We start from the raw sequence: 16,810 nt of genomic DNA, 5'->3' as shown, positions 1-16,810 counted from the left end.
CAAACCCAAATGGATCTGCAGATCTACTCTGCTGCAGTGACTGACTCTGCTCTGTACTACTGTGCTGTGAGGCCCACAGTGACAGCAAACCCACAGTCTCTGTACAAAAACACAAGCTGACACACTGACGAGCTGCTGGCAGCCTTTTTTCCACACTGTTCCACTCAACTTTTTACCTCCACTAGAGGGCCACATTATCAAGCAGGCGCTGCACTACTTCTGCACTGTGTTCAACCATCTGTCAATAATAACTGCTGCTGTGAAGAGAACCATTCTCACTCTGAATGCTGAACATCAGCTACTTTCTCCTCTTCATTTCAGCCTCGTTGTACACATGGAACATTGGCTGTGGATTATTCTTGCTGCTCTTTGCTTTGGTGAGAAATAAAACACATCATGTTTCCTTTGAAAACTCTTCAACATATTTCTGAGCTGCACATTCACACATTTTAATGTTCATTGTAGAAAAAGCAGAACAGATTGTTTCTGTCAGCACTTGTTACCTTGTACAAATAACTGAAATGGTTCAATCTGATCACGGTCAGTGAACGTCACAACTATTCTACATGTCTGTGTGTCTGACTCTGACCAGGTAACTTTAATCAATCATCTTCATTGATTCATGTCTTCCTCTGCATGTTCTCTTCTTCCTCAGAGTGTAAAGGAGAAGACAGAGTGATCCAGCCAACAGCAGATGTCATTGCTACTGAAGGAGGCACAGTTATACTAGACTGTACATTTGAGAGCACTTACACCACCACACCAACTTTGTTCTGGTACAAACAAGAAGAAAATGGTTTCCCAAAGTACATGTTGAAATGTTTCTCAACAACAGCAGAAAATGCTGCAGAGTTCCCGAAAGACAGATTTAATGCTGCAATCAAGAATAAGTCAGTTCCTCTGAAGATCCAGAAGCTTCAGCTGTCTGACTCTGCTGTGTACTACTGTGCTCTGCAGCCCACAGTGACAGGAAACAGCAAAACTCTGCACAAAAACCTCTGCAGCAAACACAACACAATACTCCACAACGTCCACTAGAGGGAGTCACACACTGCTCAATTTCAACGGGATGTGATGATACAGCCTGGAATCACTGTCCTCTCAGACATGATTATGATGGATAGCTGAGTTGAGTTCAACAAATAAATCTGACCTTGAGCATTATCCTGCTTGTACCATGGTCACCTGCCCCCCAAAACAGAATCTATTTAGAATTTCTTGAGTTGAGTTTCACAAGCCATAAATCAGTTTCCTTGGTAACACCTGATAGTCTGACTGATGCCTGGAACAATCTTTACAATCCCATGTAGTCTCACAGCTGCAGACACCGCATCCCCAGGCCCTCCTCCTCATCTCTGGAGATTTCATCCACACTTCCCTGTCTTCAACTCTCCCCACCTTCACCCAGTATGTCAAATGCCACACCAGAGACAATAAAAAACTGGACTTACTTCTGCAAACACGAAGGATGCTTTCAGCTCCATTCCCTTCCCATCAACCTCTGCATATCTGACTTCACATATAACATAGACAGCTGCCACATCCAAAAGTTCTCCAATGATACAGACATCAACGCAAGCAAGACAAGGGAGATAGTGATAGACGTCTGCAGGAAGGGGTCACAGGTGACCAGTGAGCATCCAGGTTTGGACATTGACATCGTGGGGGAGTACAAACACCTGGGTGTCCACCTCAACAATAAACTGGACTGGACTACCAATACAGATGCCCTGTACAGGAAGGGCCAAAGTCATCTGCATCTGCTAAGAAAGGTCCTTTGGAGTTTGTAGGACACTGTTGAAACATTTTATGACTCTGTGGTTGCATCTGCAGTCTTTTACGCAGTGGTCTGCTGGGGCTGTGGAAGCTCTGATAGGGACAGAAAGAGACTTAACAAACTGGTCAGGAGAGCTGGATCTGTCCTGGACTGCCCTCTGGACACCAGTAGGTGAGAGGAGGATGTTAGCCAAGCTGACATCCATCATGGACAACCCCTCCCACCCCCTGCATGACACAGTGGTGGCCCTTAGCAGCTCCTTCAGCAACAGACTGCTGCATCCACCCTGTAAGAAGGAACGCTACTGCAGGTCGTTCATTCCAACAGCCATTAGGTTATTTAACTCAGGCATTGTATAATGTAGCACTGTGTTCACACATATACTGTTTTTCTTTGCACCACTGTAAACATCCTTTTACCTCATACATGCTACAACCTGTGCAATTTTATATTCCTTCTTCCTTAAATATTACACTAGGCATACATCGTTTTATTTCCCCTGTGACACATATATATATTTCAATCCTTGCGCAATTTCTCAATATTTATCGAGTTCTTTCCATTTGCCAATATAATTTATATAGTCTTTTGTATAAAATGTACATATAGTCAACTTCTTATTTTGTATTTTTTCTTTTCCATTGCCATTGCTGTTGCTCGTTTTATTGATGCTGCCTGTAACACCAAAATTCCCTAGCTGGGGCTTAATAAAGTTGATCTTATCTTGTCTAATGACTCGGCAGCAGGAGATATTTGTAGTCCACTCAGCTCACAGAACCTTTGGCTCATCTGCTAGCTTAAAAGCTAACGTTATGCTATCAAGATCCAAAGTCAATAACATTACGTACGGCTGACAAACAGTAAATATAATTTGACAGTGTGTTTAAGAACAAGACTAGCTGGCTATCCGGCCTCGTCACGGTCCCCAAATTAATATCAAGACGGTCAGGAACAGCTGATGGGTCACGTGTCCGCCACAGCCTGAAGCAGCCAGTTGAACAGCGAATGAGATGTGAGATGATCGTTGATGTGATACAAAGGATCAGTTAGTTTAGGGGGCAGCGTACTTTATGGTTACTCAATATAGATACAGGCTGAATAGAACGGTGAACAGACAGTGTCACTGGAACTACGTAGGTATAAGGTATCAACGGACACCCTGCCATGAACTGGTTGCATCTCAGACTCAGGCTTTGATTGATTTTGTTCTTTTCTGTATAAAAGAAGTTTCTCTGTAGTTTTCTCTGCCTGTGATGTTTTGTGGTGAACCACAGGGTTTAATCCTGGGTCCTCTCATGTTCAAATTACTTGTTTCTTTCATCATTGAAATTGTGTCAGTTGGTTTAATATATGTGAAGTGTTGCTGTTCCAGACCTTCCTACAACTGACTGAGTCCAGAACTTAGATCATAAACAGGAGTAACAGAGAGAAGTGAAAATGCAGATCGAAGAGGAGACGGAGAGATTGAGGGAGGAGCTGAGCTGTTTCTCAACTATAGAAGAGAGAGAAACTTCCATATTCAGCAGAGTTCAACACACAGACCACAAACATTACCTTTATTCAACATGCTGTCACTGCATCACTGTGTGTTTTCTCTACTGTTTCTTTCCATTCTAACAGGTATGTTAGATCACGCAGCATGAAAAAGCTTCAGTCACATGTTTGTTGGATGTGATTCATTCAGTCACACTTTGACAACATGGTATAACAGAGTTATCTCTTTGTTTAGGTGTCAGCTGTGAAGACCTCAGTCCAGTCAACAATGAAGAGTCCAGTTTAGAAGACAGCACTGTTACTCTGTCCTACAAATACTCCAAAGCAACTGGAACTGATTATTTCTTCTGGTATCGACAATATCCAGGACAACCACCAGAGTTCCTCATCTTTCACTCAGGAACAGGAACAGTAATGTCTAATTCAGTCTCCAGACTGACTGTGAAAGTGAGTGAGGATCAAACCCAAATGGATCTGCAGATCTCCTCTGCTGCAGTGACTGACTCTGCTCTGTACTACTGTGCTGTGCAGCCCACAGTGACAGGAAACAGCAAAACTCTGCACAAAAACCTCTGCGGCAAACACAACACAATACTCCACAACGTCCACTAGAGGGAGTCACACATCATGAAGCCTTTTCGGTCTGAGCCAGCGTCACTGCACTGATGACAAATCCAACAAAGAAAAAAGAAGCAATACAGATTAGAGACAGAGCTACTGTGAACAGAGGAACAATTTATTGGTTGAGCTGAACTGACAAAATAACATCAAGAGGTGACTGGCCCCGCCCACTGAGCTTCAACTCAACCAATCACATGATTTCTTACTCATTCTCCTGCAGTGGAAGAACATTGCTGCTCTGCTGTCTGTTGGACTTTGACCACTCCAAAGACATGTTGCTTCAGCTCTTTTTCCTCTTCTGTCACTTTATAGGTGAGTGTTACAACAGAACAGCAGCTGAAGTTTGCTTTCACCTGCTGCATTAACCACATACACACAACCTGTATTTCACAACGTTTCTCATTTCTTTGCTGGGACACAATGCACCTCACCTTTTCATCATCTTGGAACAATGAATGTTCATGGAACTGTAGCGTTTGTCTTTTACTGTCAGTGTCCATACAATCACACTGTACACTTGACATTTTCCACTGTCTTCTCCTCTCAGCCTCATGAACAATGTTCGTCTAATGGCTTCATTTTCTCCACTTTTTCCAGGACCAACAGCTGGAGACAAGATCTCTCCTGAACGAGATGAAGTCAGTGGAAGAGAAGGAGAATCTGTCACACTCACATGTCGGTATGAGACAGCTGAGACCATTATTGTGCTTTACTGGTACAGACATCATTCTGACCTTCAGGCGCCTCAGTTTATACTCTGGAAAGGTGCGAAAGGATACACATCGAAATATATTCCTGATGATCGATATGACAGTCGAACATCAACAGACTCAACTGAACTGACCATAAGAAAGCTAACCCTGGCAGACACAGCTCTCTACTACTGTGCTCTGGAAACACAGTGATACAAAGTGTAGAAGAGGCTGCACAAAAAGCTGAACACACATATCTGACAACTCTTCAAAGAGGAGGGAAGTGGGATTCAAACCACAGCTTCAAATCAGATGGATTCTGCTAATTCCTGTTTGATCAGAGTCACTGTGGTTACAGCTGCTCATCAAACACTGTGGGAGGATTCACATGAGCAGCAAATCAATGACAAACCAGCTGGATGATGCTTCAAACTCAAGAAACTGTGACAACAAAAAGCAAATGAAGACAGAAATAACTGGGGATCAAACACACTGAGACATCAACTCTGGATTTACTCACAATTTGTATTTTCAGGCAATAAAATTTACAGCATACGTCCAGCCCACAACGTCCACTAGAGGGAGTCACACACTGTTCAACTTCCATGGGATGTGATGGTCGTGTCGATTCTTGCCAGTGGTGATAAAAACAACACAAAATGAAGCACTAAAGTTAAAACACACAGGGCCAGACTGATGAAGAAAATGTCTTTGCACAAATGTGCTGCTGTTTTCATTGAGTTTGCAGTCGTAATCTGTGTTTATTCAGCACCTCAGTTACTCAGGCAGCAACTCATTATGCATTCAGGTCCTGGACTGAGCCTCAGACAACCCCCCAATTATGACAAAATTTCCGACAAATGTCTCAGAGGATAAAATGATGAAGTGTTGATAGTTTATATCCAAAAGGTCAAAGGTCAACTTCACTGCAGCACAACAATGTTCTGCAAAAAAAAAAATATTCTGACCATTACTCAGGAACAGAAGGGGAGATTGTGACCATATTTCACATTTGGTCAGATTCTGAAATGGTGACACTAATCTTAGCTGTCCACCTTAAAACTGTGCTGATTGTATCGGCTATGGCAGTTGTGGTTCTTGGAAGGAAGCTGGATCTTCTCACCCTGTTTGATGAACCCAAACCATTAACCTGTCTCTCAGACACCATCCCTGTAAATGACCTAAATGGTGACGTTTGTTCAATTTATTCATGTTTTCTTGTGATCTTTGTTGATTTGTCTCATTTGGTTAAGTTCTAAAAATTGATGCTTTTATTTTGAAGGTGGAATGCGGTAGGAAGTACAAAAGATGTATATGACGGAAAACATGTGCAAGTGCTTCTTCCAAATGAGGGAAAACGTCACGCTTTTGTTTACTTAGCACCTGGTTGAAAAGGGCACAAGGTTTGTCTGTGTTTGTGTCATTTGTGCAGCTTTGAGTCACGTTATAATGCCTTTTCTGAGAAGTTGTTCAGAGTTTATATCAGGGGTCACCAACCAGGTGCCCGCGGGCACCAGGTCCCCCAGCAGCATTCACATCAGTCGCCCGTAAGCCAGTTCTAAAAATAGCACTAATCACGAATTAGCTCTGTCTAAAATTTTATTTAATTGTGTTGCTATTCTTTTTGAATTACATTTACAGTGATGTGATTTAAAAACGAGTACATAAAAATGTAAAAAACATGTATATCACAAAAAAAGTTTAATATAAGAACTCTGACGTAGTACGGGTCGGAGGTCAGTCTAGTGCGCGTGACAAACCAGCTTTGCTGAGATGAGCTCGTGAGCGCTGCAAAGATGAGGAGAAGAACGCGTTTTCTACCCACAAAAACAGCAGAAAAAAGGAAGAAAACTTCTCATTTTCACAGTGAATGGGAGGAAGAGTTCTTTTTTACTAACATGAAAGAAAACTGTGTGTGTCTCACTTGCGGTGCGACTGTGGCGACGGCTGAGCGGCACAATGTGGAGAGACACTAATAATATAAAATTAAAGGTACACTGTGTAACTTTGTTATTTCAGAAGTGTATTATCAAAGTGGTAGCCCTTTGCATTACTCAGTGCCCTTGAAGTAGCTCTTGGTTTCAAAAAGGTTGGTGACCCCTGGTTTATATTGAGTAGGCTCGTAAGTGTAGGCTTGCTAAATTGCTATATTAGCCATGATACATTGAGATTTGTTGTCATTGCTCTTCTTTGGTTGAATTTGGTTATATGTGCTTGCTTACATCATAGTACTCTATCAGAGATTAGCAGTAATTGTCAGAACAGGTTAAAAAAGGGTCATTTCATGATTTTACTTAAATAGCAAGGTTAATTCATTTTTCAGATTTCAGCTTTAAATTAAAGTAAAATGCATTTGAATTGTGGTTAAATATTGGATGATTGTAAGGCTCAAAGGGACGGAAGTAAGACATTCATATTTTAAAATGAGAATGGTAAAGTAATATTTCTGTTGTGTTTATTTACTTCCTAGCTCTTATGGTGTGTTCAGAACAAGTTTTGGAGCAACAGTTATAATTAAAGATGTTGTGAACCATCAGTTGGAGAGTAAGACCATCATTCAACCGGGGATGCTACAATCCCAACTAGGCTGTAACAAGACGTTTCTGTATTCTTTGCCAACAACTGTTGTTCTAAACAGGCTACGGACCACAGTCCTTTAAAGTAGCTTTAATTACAAATGACCTCCTAATTACATCAGACGAAGGACTTGTCTTGTTCCAGTTTCGTTCTGCATTCCACACCACTGACCATCACATCTTATTACAGAGACTGGGACACTCGAATCTAGTTTGTACATGTAAGCCATGATTCCTCTGTGCATGCTAACGGTAGTCACAGAATTCCTCAAGGTTCTGTGCTTGGACTGATTCTATTCACCCAGTATAAGCTTCCTTGAGGCAATATTATCAGGAAACACTCCAGAAACCTTCAATGCTATGCAGATGACACCCACATATATTTATCAATGAAGCCAGATGAAGCCAAGCACTAAACAAAACTTCAAGCTTGTCTTATGGACACAAAGACCTGGATGACCGTTAACTTTGTGCTACTGTAGATGGCATTGCTGACTGGCCTCCAGGTCCACTGTAAGGAATCTGTGAGTTAAGTTTGATCAGAATATGTCCTTTAATTCCCACAGAAAACACATTTCAAGGACTGCCTTGTTTCACCTACACAACATTGTAAAAATCAGAGTTAGGGTTAGGGTCAGACACCATCGTATCTCAAAGAGCTCATAACACCCTATTACTCCACAACAACACCGTGTCTCAGAATGCAGGCTTACGAACTGTTCCTCAAACCTCCAAAAGCAGAACTGGAGCCAGAGCCTTCAGCTATCGAGCTCCTCTCCTGTGGAACCATCCTCCAGTCTTGGTCCACAAGGCAGACACTCTCTCTGTGTTGAAGAGTTGGCTTAAAACTTTCCTCTTTGATAAAGCTGACAGTTAGGGCTGGCTCAGGCTTGCCTTGGACCGTCCCCTGTTAATGCTGCTATAGCCTTAGATCACAAGACAACCACATGAGTCACAAACTGAAGCAACAACAAGCGTGTCCAAGCCGTGTTCAGCACTTTCAGAGTCCTCTGGAAACTCTTCTGCTGTCATTTTGTGGATCTGCAGCATGTTTTCTAAATGCTGCAAATGTGTTTCAAATCAATGATGTTTTCTTGATTTGAATGAGTTTTCTGAGGTTGCAGCACGTTGAGCTCTCTCAGCCACCGTACTTCTTCCCTGATGGAAATGATGTGATTTAGTGAATAACAGCACCACAGCACTGACAAACACACCATTTGTCAGAGTTGTGAGAGGAAGGAGGGAGGGATTCAGGGAGGAGCAAAACTGGGACTCAACAACAGAAGAGACACAAACTTTCACAGTGGTGTTTCATACAAAACACAGACAGATTCTCTTTATCTTTAAGATGCTGTCAGTCAACTTCAGTCTGTTTGTCACGTTGTTTCTGCTCACAATAAGAGGTAGGTGACATGATTAACATTAAAAGAGCTTCACTGATTCAAACCTTCACATCAAAAAGTTACAGACTTATTTTTTCCTTTAGGTGTCAGCTGTGAAGACCTCAGTCCAGTCAACAATGAAGAGTCCAGTTTAGAAGACAGCACTGTTACTCTGTCCTACAAATACTCCAAACAAGCAACTGGTAGTGATCAGTTTTTCTGGTATCGACAATATCCAGAAAAACCACCAGAGTTCCTCATCTTTCACTTGGGAACACAACGTGCAACAAACTCCAGACTGACTGTGAAAGTGAGTGAGGATCAAACCCAAATGGATCTGCAGATCTCCTCTGCTGCAGTGACTGACTCTGCTCTGTACTACTGTGCTGTGAGGCCCACAGTGACAGGAAACAGCAAAACTCTGCACAAAAACCTCTGCAGCAAACACAACACAATACTCCTTAATGTCCACTAGAGGGAGTCACACACCATGAAGCCTTTTTCGGTCTGAGCCAGCGTCACTGCACTGATGACAAATCCAACAAGGAAAAAAGAAGCAATACAGATTAGAGACAGAGCTACTGTGAACAGAGGAACAATTTATTGGTTGAGCTGAACTGACAAAATAACATCAAGAGGTGACTGGCCCCGCCCACTGAGCCTGAACTCAACCAATCACATGATTTCTTACTCATTCTCCTGCAGTGGAAGAACATTGCTGCTCTGCTGTCTGTTGGACTTTGACGACTCCAAAGACATGTTGCTTCACCTCTTTTTCCTCTTCTGTCACTTTATAGGTGAGTGTTACAACAGAACAGCAGCTGAAGTTTGCTTTCACCTGCTGCATTAACCACATACACACAACCTGTATTTCACAACGTTTCTCATTTCTTTGCTGGGACACAATGCACCTCACCTTTTCATCATCTTGGAACAATGAATGTTCATGGAACTGTAGCGTTTGTCTTTTACTGTCAGTGTCCATACAATCACACTGTACACTTGACATTTTCCACTGTCTTCTCCTCTCAGCCTCATGAACAATGTTCGTCTAATGGCTTCATTTTCTCCACTTTTTCCAGGACCAACAGCTGGAGACAAAATCTCTCCTGAACGAGATGAAGTCAGTGGAAGAGAAGGAGAATCTGTCACACTCACATGTCAATATGAGACAACATCAGAGTATGTTTACCTTAACTGGTACAGACATCATTCTGACCTTCAGGCGCCTCAGTTTATACTCTGGAAAGGTGCAAGATCAAGTCGTTATGAGAAATATATTCCTGATGATCGATATGACAGTCAAACATCAACAGCATCAACTGAACTGACCATAAGAAAGCTAACCCTGGCAGACACAGCTCTCTACTACTGTGCTCTGGAAACACAGTGATACAAAGTGTAGAAGAGGCTGCACAAAAAGCTGAACACACATATCTGACGACTCTTCAAAGAGGAGGGAAGTGGGATTCAAACCACAGCTTCAAATCAGATGGATTCTGCTAATTCCTGTTTGATCAGAGTCACTGTGGTTACAGCTGCTCATCAAACACTGTGGGAGGATTCACATGAGCAGCAAATCAATGACAAACCAGCTGGATGATGCTTCAAACTCAAGACCACTTTAAGACGACTGGACCATAAAGAGTTTTGTGAGTCTTGTTGTTGTTCCAGAGACATGATGTGTCTCTTCAACTTTTTCTCCCTTGATCACTCAGTTGTCTCTTTCTGTCTGCTCCAGCGCCGGCTCGAACCATTCTGGTGTCACAGGGGAGATTAGCTTTGATTTGAATTGAGAGTCAGAGAATGGTCAACAATATACCTCTTCTTTTTCCACCAACTGGTTTTTATATAATAAAATAATAAAAATGTTTATGTCATCGTCTTCGTTCAGGTTTGTGAGCAGTTCAAATATATATCTTTCTAAACAAAACTGACAGCATCAGGTCAAAGAGCAGTGGCCTAAAGCTATTGAGTCTTGAGGACCCTCCTGCTTCCAACAATGTCCACCCAGTCACAGGCATGAAGCCCACTCACAGTCAGCTTGATATCATTTCAACAGAGCTCCTAAAACAGTGATCTGAAGCAGTTGTCCCAGCACACTGATGACTGTAAACAGTTCTCTCACCACAGGTACAGTCCTATTTTAAGCATGCCATAGCTCAGCCACTCCTCAAGAAGTCTGATCTTGACCCAACTAGTCCACATGAGTCCAGGCCAATCTTGAAATTCTCCATCTTATCGAAGGTTTAATAAAAGGCTCCTTTTAATCAGATTCTGTCTTTGTTAAACCAACACAATATTCTTGAGAAATTCCGGTCAGGGTTCCATGAACGCCACAGCACAGAAGCAGCTCTCCTCAGAGTCATAAATGACCTCCTCTGTGCTGTGGATGCCAGTACACCTCAATTCTTCCAGATCTCAGTGCAGCTTCTGACACTGTCGACCACACGATTCTCCTCGATGGCTTGACGCCCCGGGTCGGCATCCCTTGATTGGTTCCATTCTTCCATTTCAAACAGAGGTGTCACTGTTTGCATTGGCAGCTCGTCCTCCACGCCTGCAAAGAGTTCATGTGGGGTTCTGTAGGGTTCAGTTCTAGGTACAATTCTTCAATGTCTTTATATGCTCCCATGCAGAAGAATCATCCAAACTCATGACACAACACTCTTTTCAATGTGATGCAGATATTAGTCAGATCAACCAGCCCCTCAATCCCCAAAACCAAGCAAAATACTAAAGACTGGTTGGTTCAGAATTTCCTCCAGTCAAATGAGAACTGCACAAAACCTCACTCACCTTTCAAATCTGAAACTGTGGTATGGAGAAGATCCCGCCTGTTCCCTGTGTTGAGCATCAGCATCCCTTGAGCACATCCTGCCAGGATGCACTACAAGTCTTACCCAAGGGCGCTATACTTGGAGACATAACCAAGTACTCAGAAAAATGGCATCTACACTGGAACAGAAGCGAATCACCACAAATCAGCTTCCACAAACAGCAAAGGGAAAGGTCCACTTCCTACAGTTTGTACCACCAGGCCAAACTCTAGAGCACCAAACAACACCAAAGGAGCCAGCATCCTGCAGTGCCTGGGACGCTGGGTACATCGTTGAGCCCTCTGGAGACGTTGTGGGTTTCAATCAACGAAACGTCGATGAAGCAGGGTACCCACCTGTTGACCCCAATGAAATACATACCCTCCCTTTCACCACTTCACACCGACTGCTATGTTCAAGAGTTACCTACTGACCAAGGGATTAAAACATCGAGTCCTATTAGCTTTACTGCCTACATCAGACTAAATGTAAAGAACCAGGAAGCTATATTTGATGCCGGCTGAACCTGAAGACCCAGTTTGATTCTCAAGTTTTTCATTGTGTTTAATCTGTTTTTATTCACATTTGATTGCTTGAGTTTTAAATTATGTTTGAACTTGTTTCTATTTTAATCGTGTTTTACGTCCACAACTTCTGTGATGCACATACACTACACTTGTTGCTCTTGTTTTTAGCTGCAGGTTATTTCAGATGAAACTGTGGGTAACAATGAGACAAATTTTAAAATGGAGTCAAACTCGCTGTATGTGATTACATACTTGGTCCATAAAGCTGACTCAGTTCAGTTCAGATCTTTATTGTCCCACAAGAACAAAGGATGTGACTGCTGCATTGTGGGAGTGTTTGCTGTATCATGGAACACTGACGCCTCAACACTCACGGTGGTAAACTGGTGCTATCCTTGCTAACGACGAGCTCTCAATAGAATATCCCATTTGGAGCCATCGACATGTCCAAGCAGGTTGTGAATAGGCTTCATATTGCACCCCATTATCTGCAGAAGCTCTGGACAGGCGGACCAACTGACAGTCTCTATAATATGACACTGACACCATATTAAACAACACAACAACTCATTGTTGAGTCCAACGACAGAGTGGAGGTTTTTCTGGTGAGTTACATTGAAACCAAGATGAAGTTACAAAAAATCAGGAGGTGTAAATGTGACAATGATCACAGAAATATCAAAAGTTGGGACAGGATTCTTTGTTAAAATATTCACACACGACACAATACTCCACATCGTCCACTAGAGGGAGTGACACACTGTTCAACTTCAATGGGATGTGATGATGCCGTCTGGAACCACTGAAAAATGAAGAAATTAAACCACTGGCAACTCATTCACTCACAATTACATTTAACAAGGTAACCATGGCAACATGCGACAAATTATTTTTTCAAATCTTATTGATATGAAACATTTTCATCAGACCTGAAACAGGAAACATTGAGGAAGGATTTTAACTTTTACATATAATAAAGCACAATGTTCTTTTGACCAAAATTCAGTTGTTCATGGAATTTATCTTTTGGAATGAAGATTAATTCACGTACTGACAGAATAACTGAAATAAAATATGAAAGAGGTGTCAGTTAGCAGGAATCAATGGACAAAACAGAGGACGGACGAGTCCATTAACTCCTGATGAAGGATTATCCTGCTTTTACCATGGTCACCTGCCCCTCAAAAATAAAACAAGAAGACCATTAATTTAGATTTTCATGAGTTCTCAAATCAAAATCTTAAGTTTTTCACAAGCCATAATTTAGTTTCCATGGTATCCATTTCCATCATTGTGATCCCATAATGTTGTGTATGGAAACAGAGACATTTGTAGTCCAATCAAGTATTCACCCATGTCCATGAACTGGTTGCATCTCAGACTCGGGCTTTGCTTTATACCAAAAAGGTCAAAGGTCAACTTCACTGTGACATCATTATGTTCCACAAAAACACTTTTCTGGACATGACTCAACACCGTAACTCAGGAACAGAAGGGGAGATTGTGACCATATTTCACATTTGGTCAGATACTGAAATGGTGACACTAATCTTGGCTGTCCACCTTAAAACTGTGCTGATTGTATCGGTGATGACAGTTGTGGTTCTTGGAAGGGAGCTGGATCTTCTGACCCTGTTTGATGAACCCAAACCATTTACCTGTCTCTCAGACACCATCCCCAATAGGCTGTTCAAAGACGTTTTTGTCTTCTTTGGCATTTCTTTACTTGATATGATCAACCTGTTGTTGTCAACAGGCTACGGACCACAGTCCTTTAAAGCAGCTTTCATTACAAATGACCTCATAATTACATCAGACGAAGGACTTGTCTTGTTCCAGCTTCGTTCTGCATTCCACACCACTGACCATCACATCTTATTACAGAGACTGGGACACTCGATTCCAGTTTGTACATGTTAGCCATGATTCCTCTGTGCATGCTAACATTAGTCACAGAGTTCCTCAAGGTTCTGTGCTTGGACTGATTCTATTCACCCAACACAAGCTTCCTTGAGGCAATTTTGTCAGGAAACACTTCAGAAACCTTCATTGCTATGCAGATGACACCCACATATATTTATCAATGAAGCCAGATGAAGCCAAGCACTAAACAAAACTTCAAGCTTGTCTTATGGACACAAAGACCTGGATGACCGTTAACTTTGTGCTACTCTAGATGGCATTGCTGACTGGCCTCCAGGCCCACTGTAAGGAATCTGGGAGTTAAGTTTGATCAGAATATGTCCTTTAATTCCCACAGAAAACACATTTCAAGGACTGCCTTGTTTCACCTACACAACATTGTAAAAATCAGTGTTAGGGTTAGGGTCAGACACCATCACATCTCAAAGAGCTCAAAATACCCTATTACCCCACGACAACACTGTGTCCCAAAATGCAGGCTTACGAACTGTTCATCAAACCTCCAAAAGCAGAACTGGAGCAAGAGACTTCAGCTATACAGCTCCTCTCCAGTGGAACCATCTTCCAGTCTCGGTCCACGAGGCAGACACCCTCTCTGTGTTGAAGAGTCGGCTTAAAACTTTCCTCTTTGATAAAGCTGACAGTGAGGGCTGGCTCAGGCTTGCCTTGGACCGTCCCCTGTTAATGCTGCTATAGGCTTTGATCACAAGACAACCACATGAGTCACAAACTGCAGCAACAACAAGTGTGTCCAAGCCGTGTTCAGCACTTTCAGAGTCCTCTGGAAACACTTCTGCTGTCATTTTGTGGATCTGCAGCATGTTTTCTAAATGCTGCAAATGTGTTTCAAATCAATGATGTTTTCTTGATTTGAATGAGTTTTCTGAGGTTGCAGCACGTTGAGCTCTCTCAGCCACCGTACTTCTTCTCTGATGGAAATGATGTGATTTAGTGAATAACAGCACCACAGCACTGACAAACACACCATTTGTCAGAGTTGTGAGAGGAAGGAGGGAGGGATTCAGGGAGGAGCAAACTGGGACTCAACAACAGAAGAGACACAAACTTTCAAAGTGGTGTTTCATACAAAACACAGACAGATTCTCTTTATCTTTAAGATGCTGTCAGTCAACTTCAGTCTGTTTGTCACTTTGTTTCTGCTCACAATAAGAGGTAGGTGACATGATTAACATTAAAAGAGCTTCACTGATTCAAACCTTCACATCATAAAGTTACAGACTTATTTTTTTCCTTTAGGTGTCAGCTGTGAAGACCTCAGTCCAGTCAACAATGAAGAGTCCAGTTTAGAAGACAGCACTGTTACTCTGTCCTACAAATACTCCAAACAAGCAACAAGTGGTGATTATTTCTACTGGTATCGACAATATCCAGGAAACCCACCAGAGTTTCTCATCTCTCACTCGGCAACAGGAAAAGTATCTAATCCGGTCTCCAGACTGACTGTGAAAGTGAGTGAGGATCAAACCCAAATGGATCTGAAGATCTCCTCATCTGCACTGACTGACTCTGCTCTGTACTACTGTGCTGTGCAGCCCACAGTGACAGGAAACACCAAAACTCTGCACAAAAACCTCTGCAGCAATCAAAACACAATACTCCACATCGTCCACTAGAGGGAGTCACACACTGTTCAACTTCAATGGGATGTGATGATGCAGTCTGGAACCATTGAAAGATGAAGAAATTAAACCACTGACAACTCATTCACTCACAATTACATTTCACCAAGGTAACCATGGCAACATGTGACAAATTATTTTTTCAAATCTTATTGACATGACACATTTTCATCAGACCTGAAACAGGACACATTGAGGAAGGATTTTAACTTTTAGATATATTAAAGCACAATGTTCTTTTGACCAAAATTCAGTTGTTCATGGAATTTATCTTTTGGAATGAAGATTAATTCACGTACTGACAGAATAACTGAAATAGAATATGAAAGAGGTGTCAGTTATCAGGAATCAATGGACAACACAGAGGACGGACGAGGCCATTAACTCCAGTTGAAGGACACCTGGTTGGGCATTATCCTGCTTTTCCTCACCCGCCCCTCAAAAATAAGACAAGAAGACCATTAATTTTGACTTTCATGAGTTATCAAATCAAAATCTTCAGTTTTTCACAAGCTAAAACTCACTTTCCATGGTTTCCATTTCCATCTTTGTGATCCCATAATGTTCTTACACAATGGAAACAGAGATATTTGTAGTCCAATCAAGTATTCACCCATGTCCATGAACTGGTTGCATCTCAGACTCGGGCTTTGACTGATTTTGTTCTTTTCTGTATAAAAGAAGTTTCTCTGTAGTTTTCTCAGCCTGTGATGTTTTGTGGTGAACCACAGGGTTCAATCCTGGGTCCTCTCATGTTCTTTTTTTTTTTTAAATATTTTTATTAGGAGGAAGGCACATTAGAGCAGAAACCAATGTCATAATTACATTGAATATCACATCACGCCTGCATCACAGTTTAAAATGTTGATACAATAGAAACACTGTGCATCAAGAGGAATGAAAAGCAAGGCACAGAGTCCGCCTCCTAGAAAGTTTTCTTTTTTTGTATTTGCGGCCTAACAGGAACATGGGGCAGCAAACAAAAAATGTACAAGTAAAAATAATGATAGTGATAAAAAAATATAATAATAATAAAATAAAAACAACAAAAAACAAATAAATAATAATAATGATAAAGATAAGAAGAAAAGGAAGGAAAGGAGGTTGGGGTCCATCAATCAGGAGGCATAGACTGCAGAGAGTGAAAGAATGTGGAAAAGGGAAGCCACTTGTTATAAAATTTATCAGAATTCCCTTTCAAGGAATATCTGATCTTCTCCAGCTTTAGAAAAGACATGATGTCATTGAACCACTGAGTGCTGGAGGGAGCTTTGATTGACTTCCAGTGAAGAAGAAGATGGTGCCAGTAAGGAGGTAAAGGCTAAAATATCTAATTGGTTAGAGGTAAACCGGTTGTGG

The 16,810-nt window shown here is 41.8% G+C and overlaps 1 gene segment (V, D, J or C); it reads left to right on the top strand.

Annotated features, from left to right (window-relative positions):
• Nucleotides 1-162: 162 nt before the first annotated feature.
• On the top strand, nt 163-1,117 carry LOC121614475. The segment is given in 2 exon segments: nt 163-377; nt 656-1,117. Coding segments are annotated over 2 exon segments (426 nt in total).
• Nucleotides 1,118-16,810: the final 15,693 nt, after the last annotated feature.

This window comes from Chelmon rostratus, chromosome 12 (assembly GCF_017976325.1).
Source record: "Chelmon rostratus isolate fCheRos1 chromosome 12, fCheRos1.pri, whole genome shotgun sequence".
Taxonomy (NCBI): Eukaryota; Metazoa; Chordata; class Actinopteri; order Chaetodontiformes; family Chaetodontidae; genus Chelmon; species Chelmon rostratus.
The sequence above is the reverse complement of the archived record's forward strand: the minus strand, read 5'-3'. Positions and strand labels throughout refer to the sequence as shown.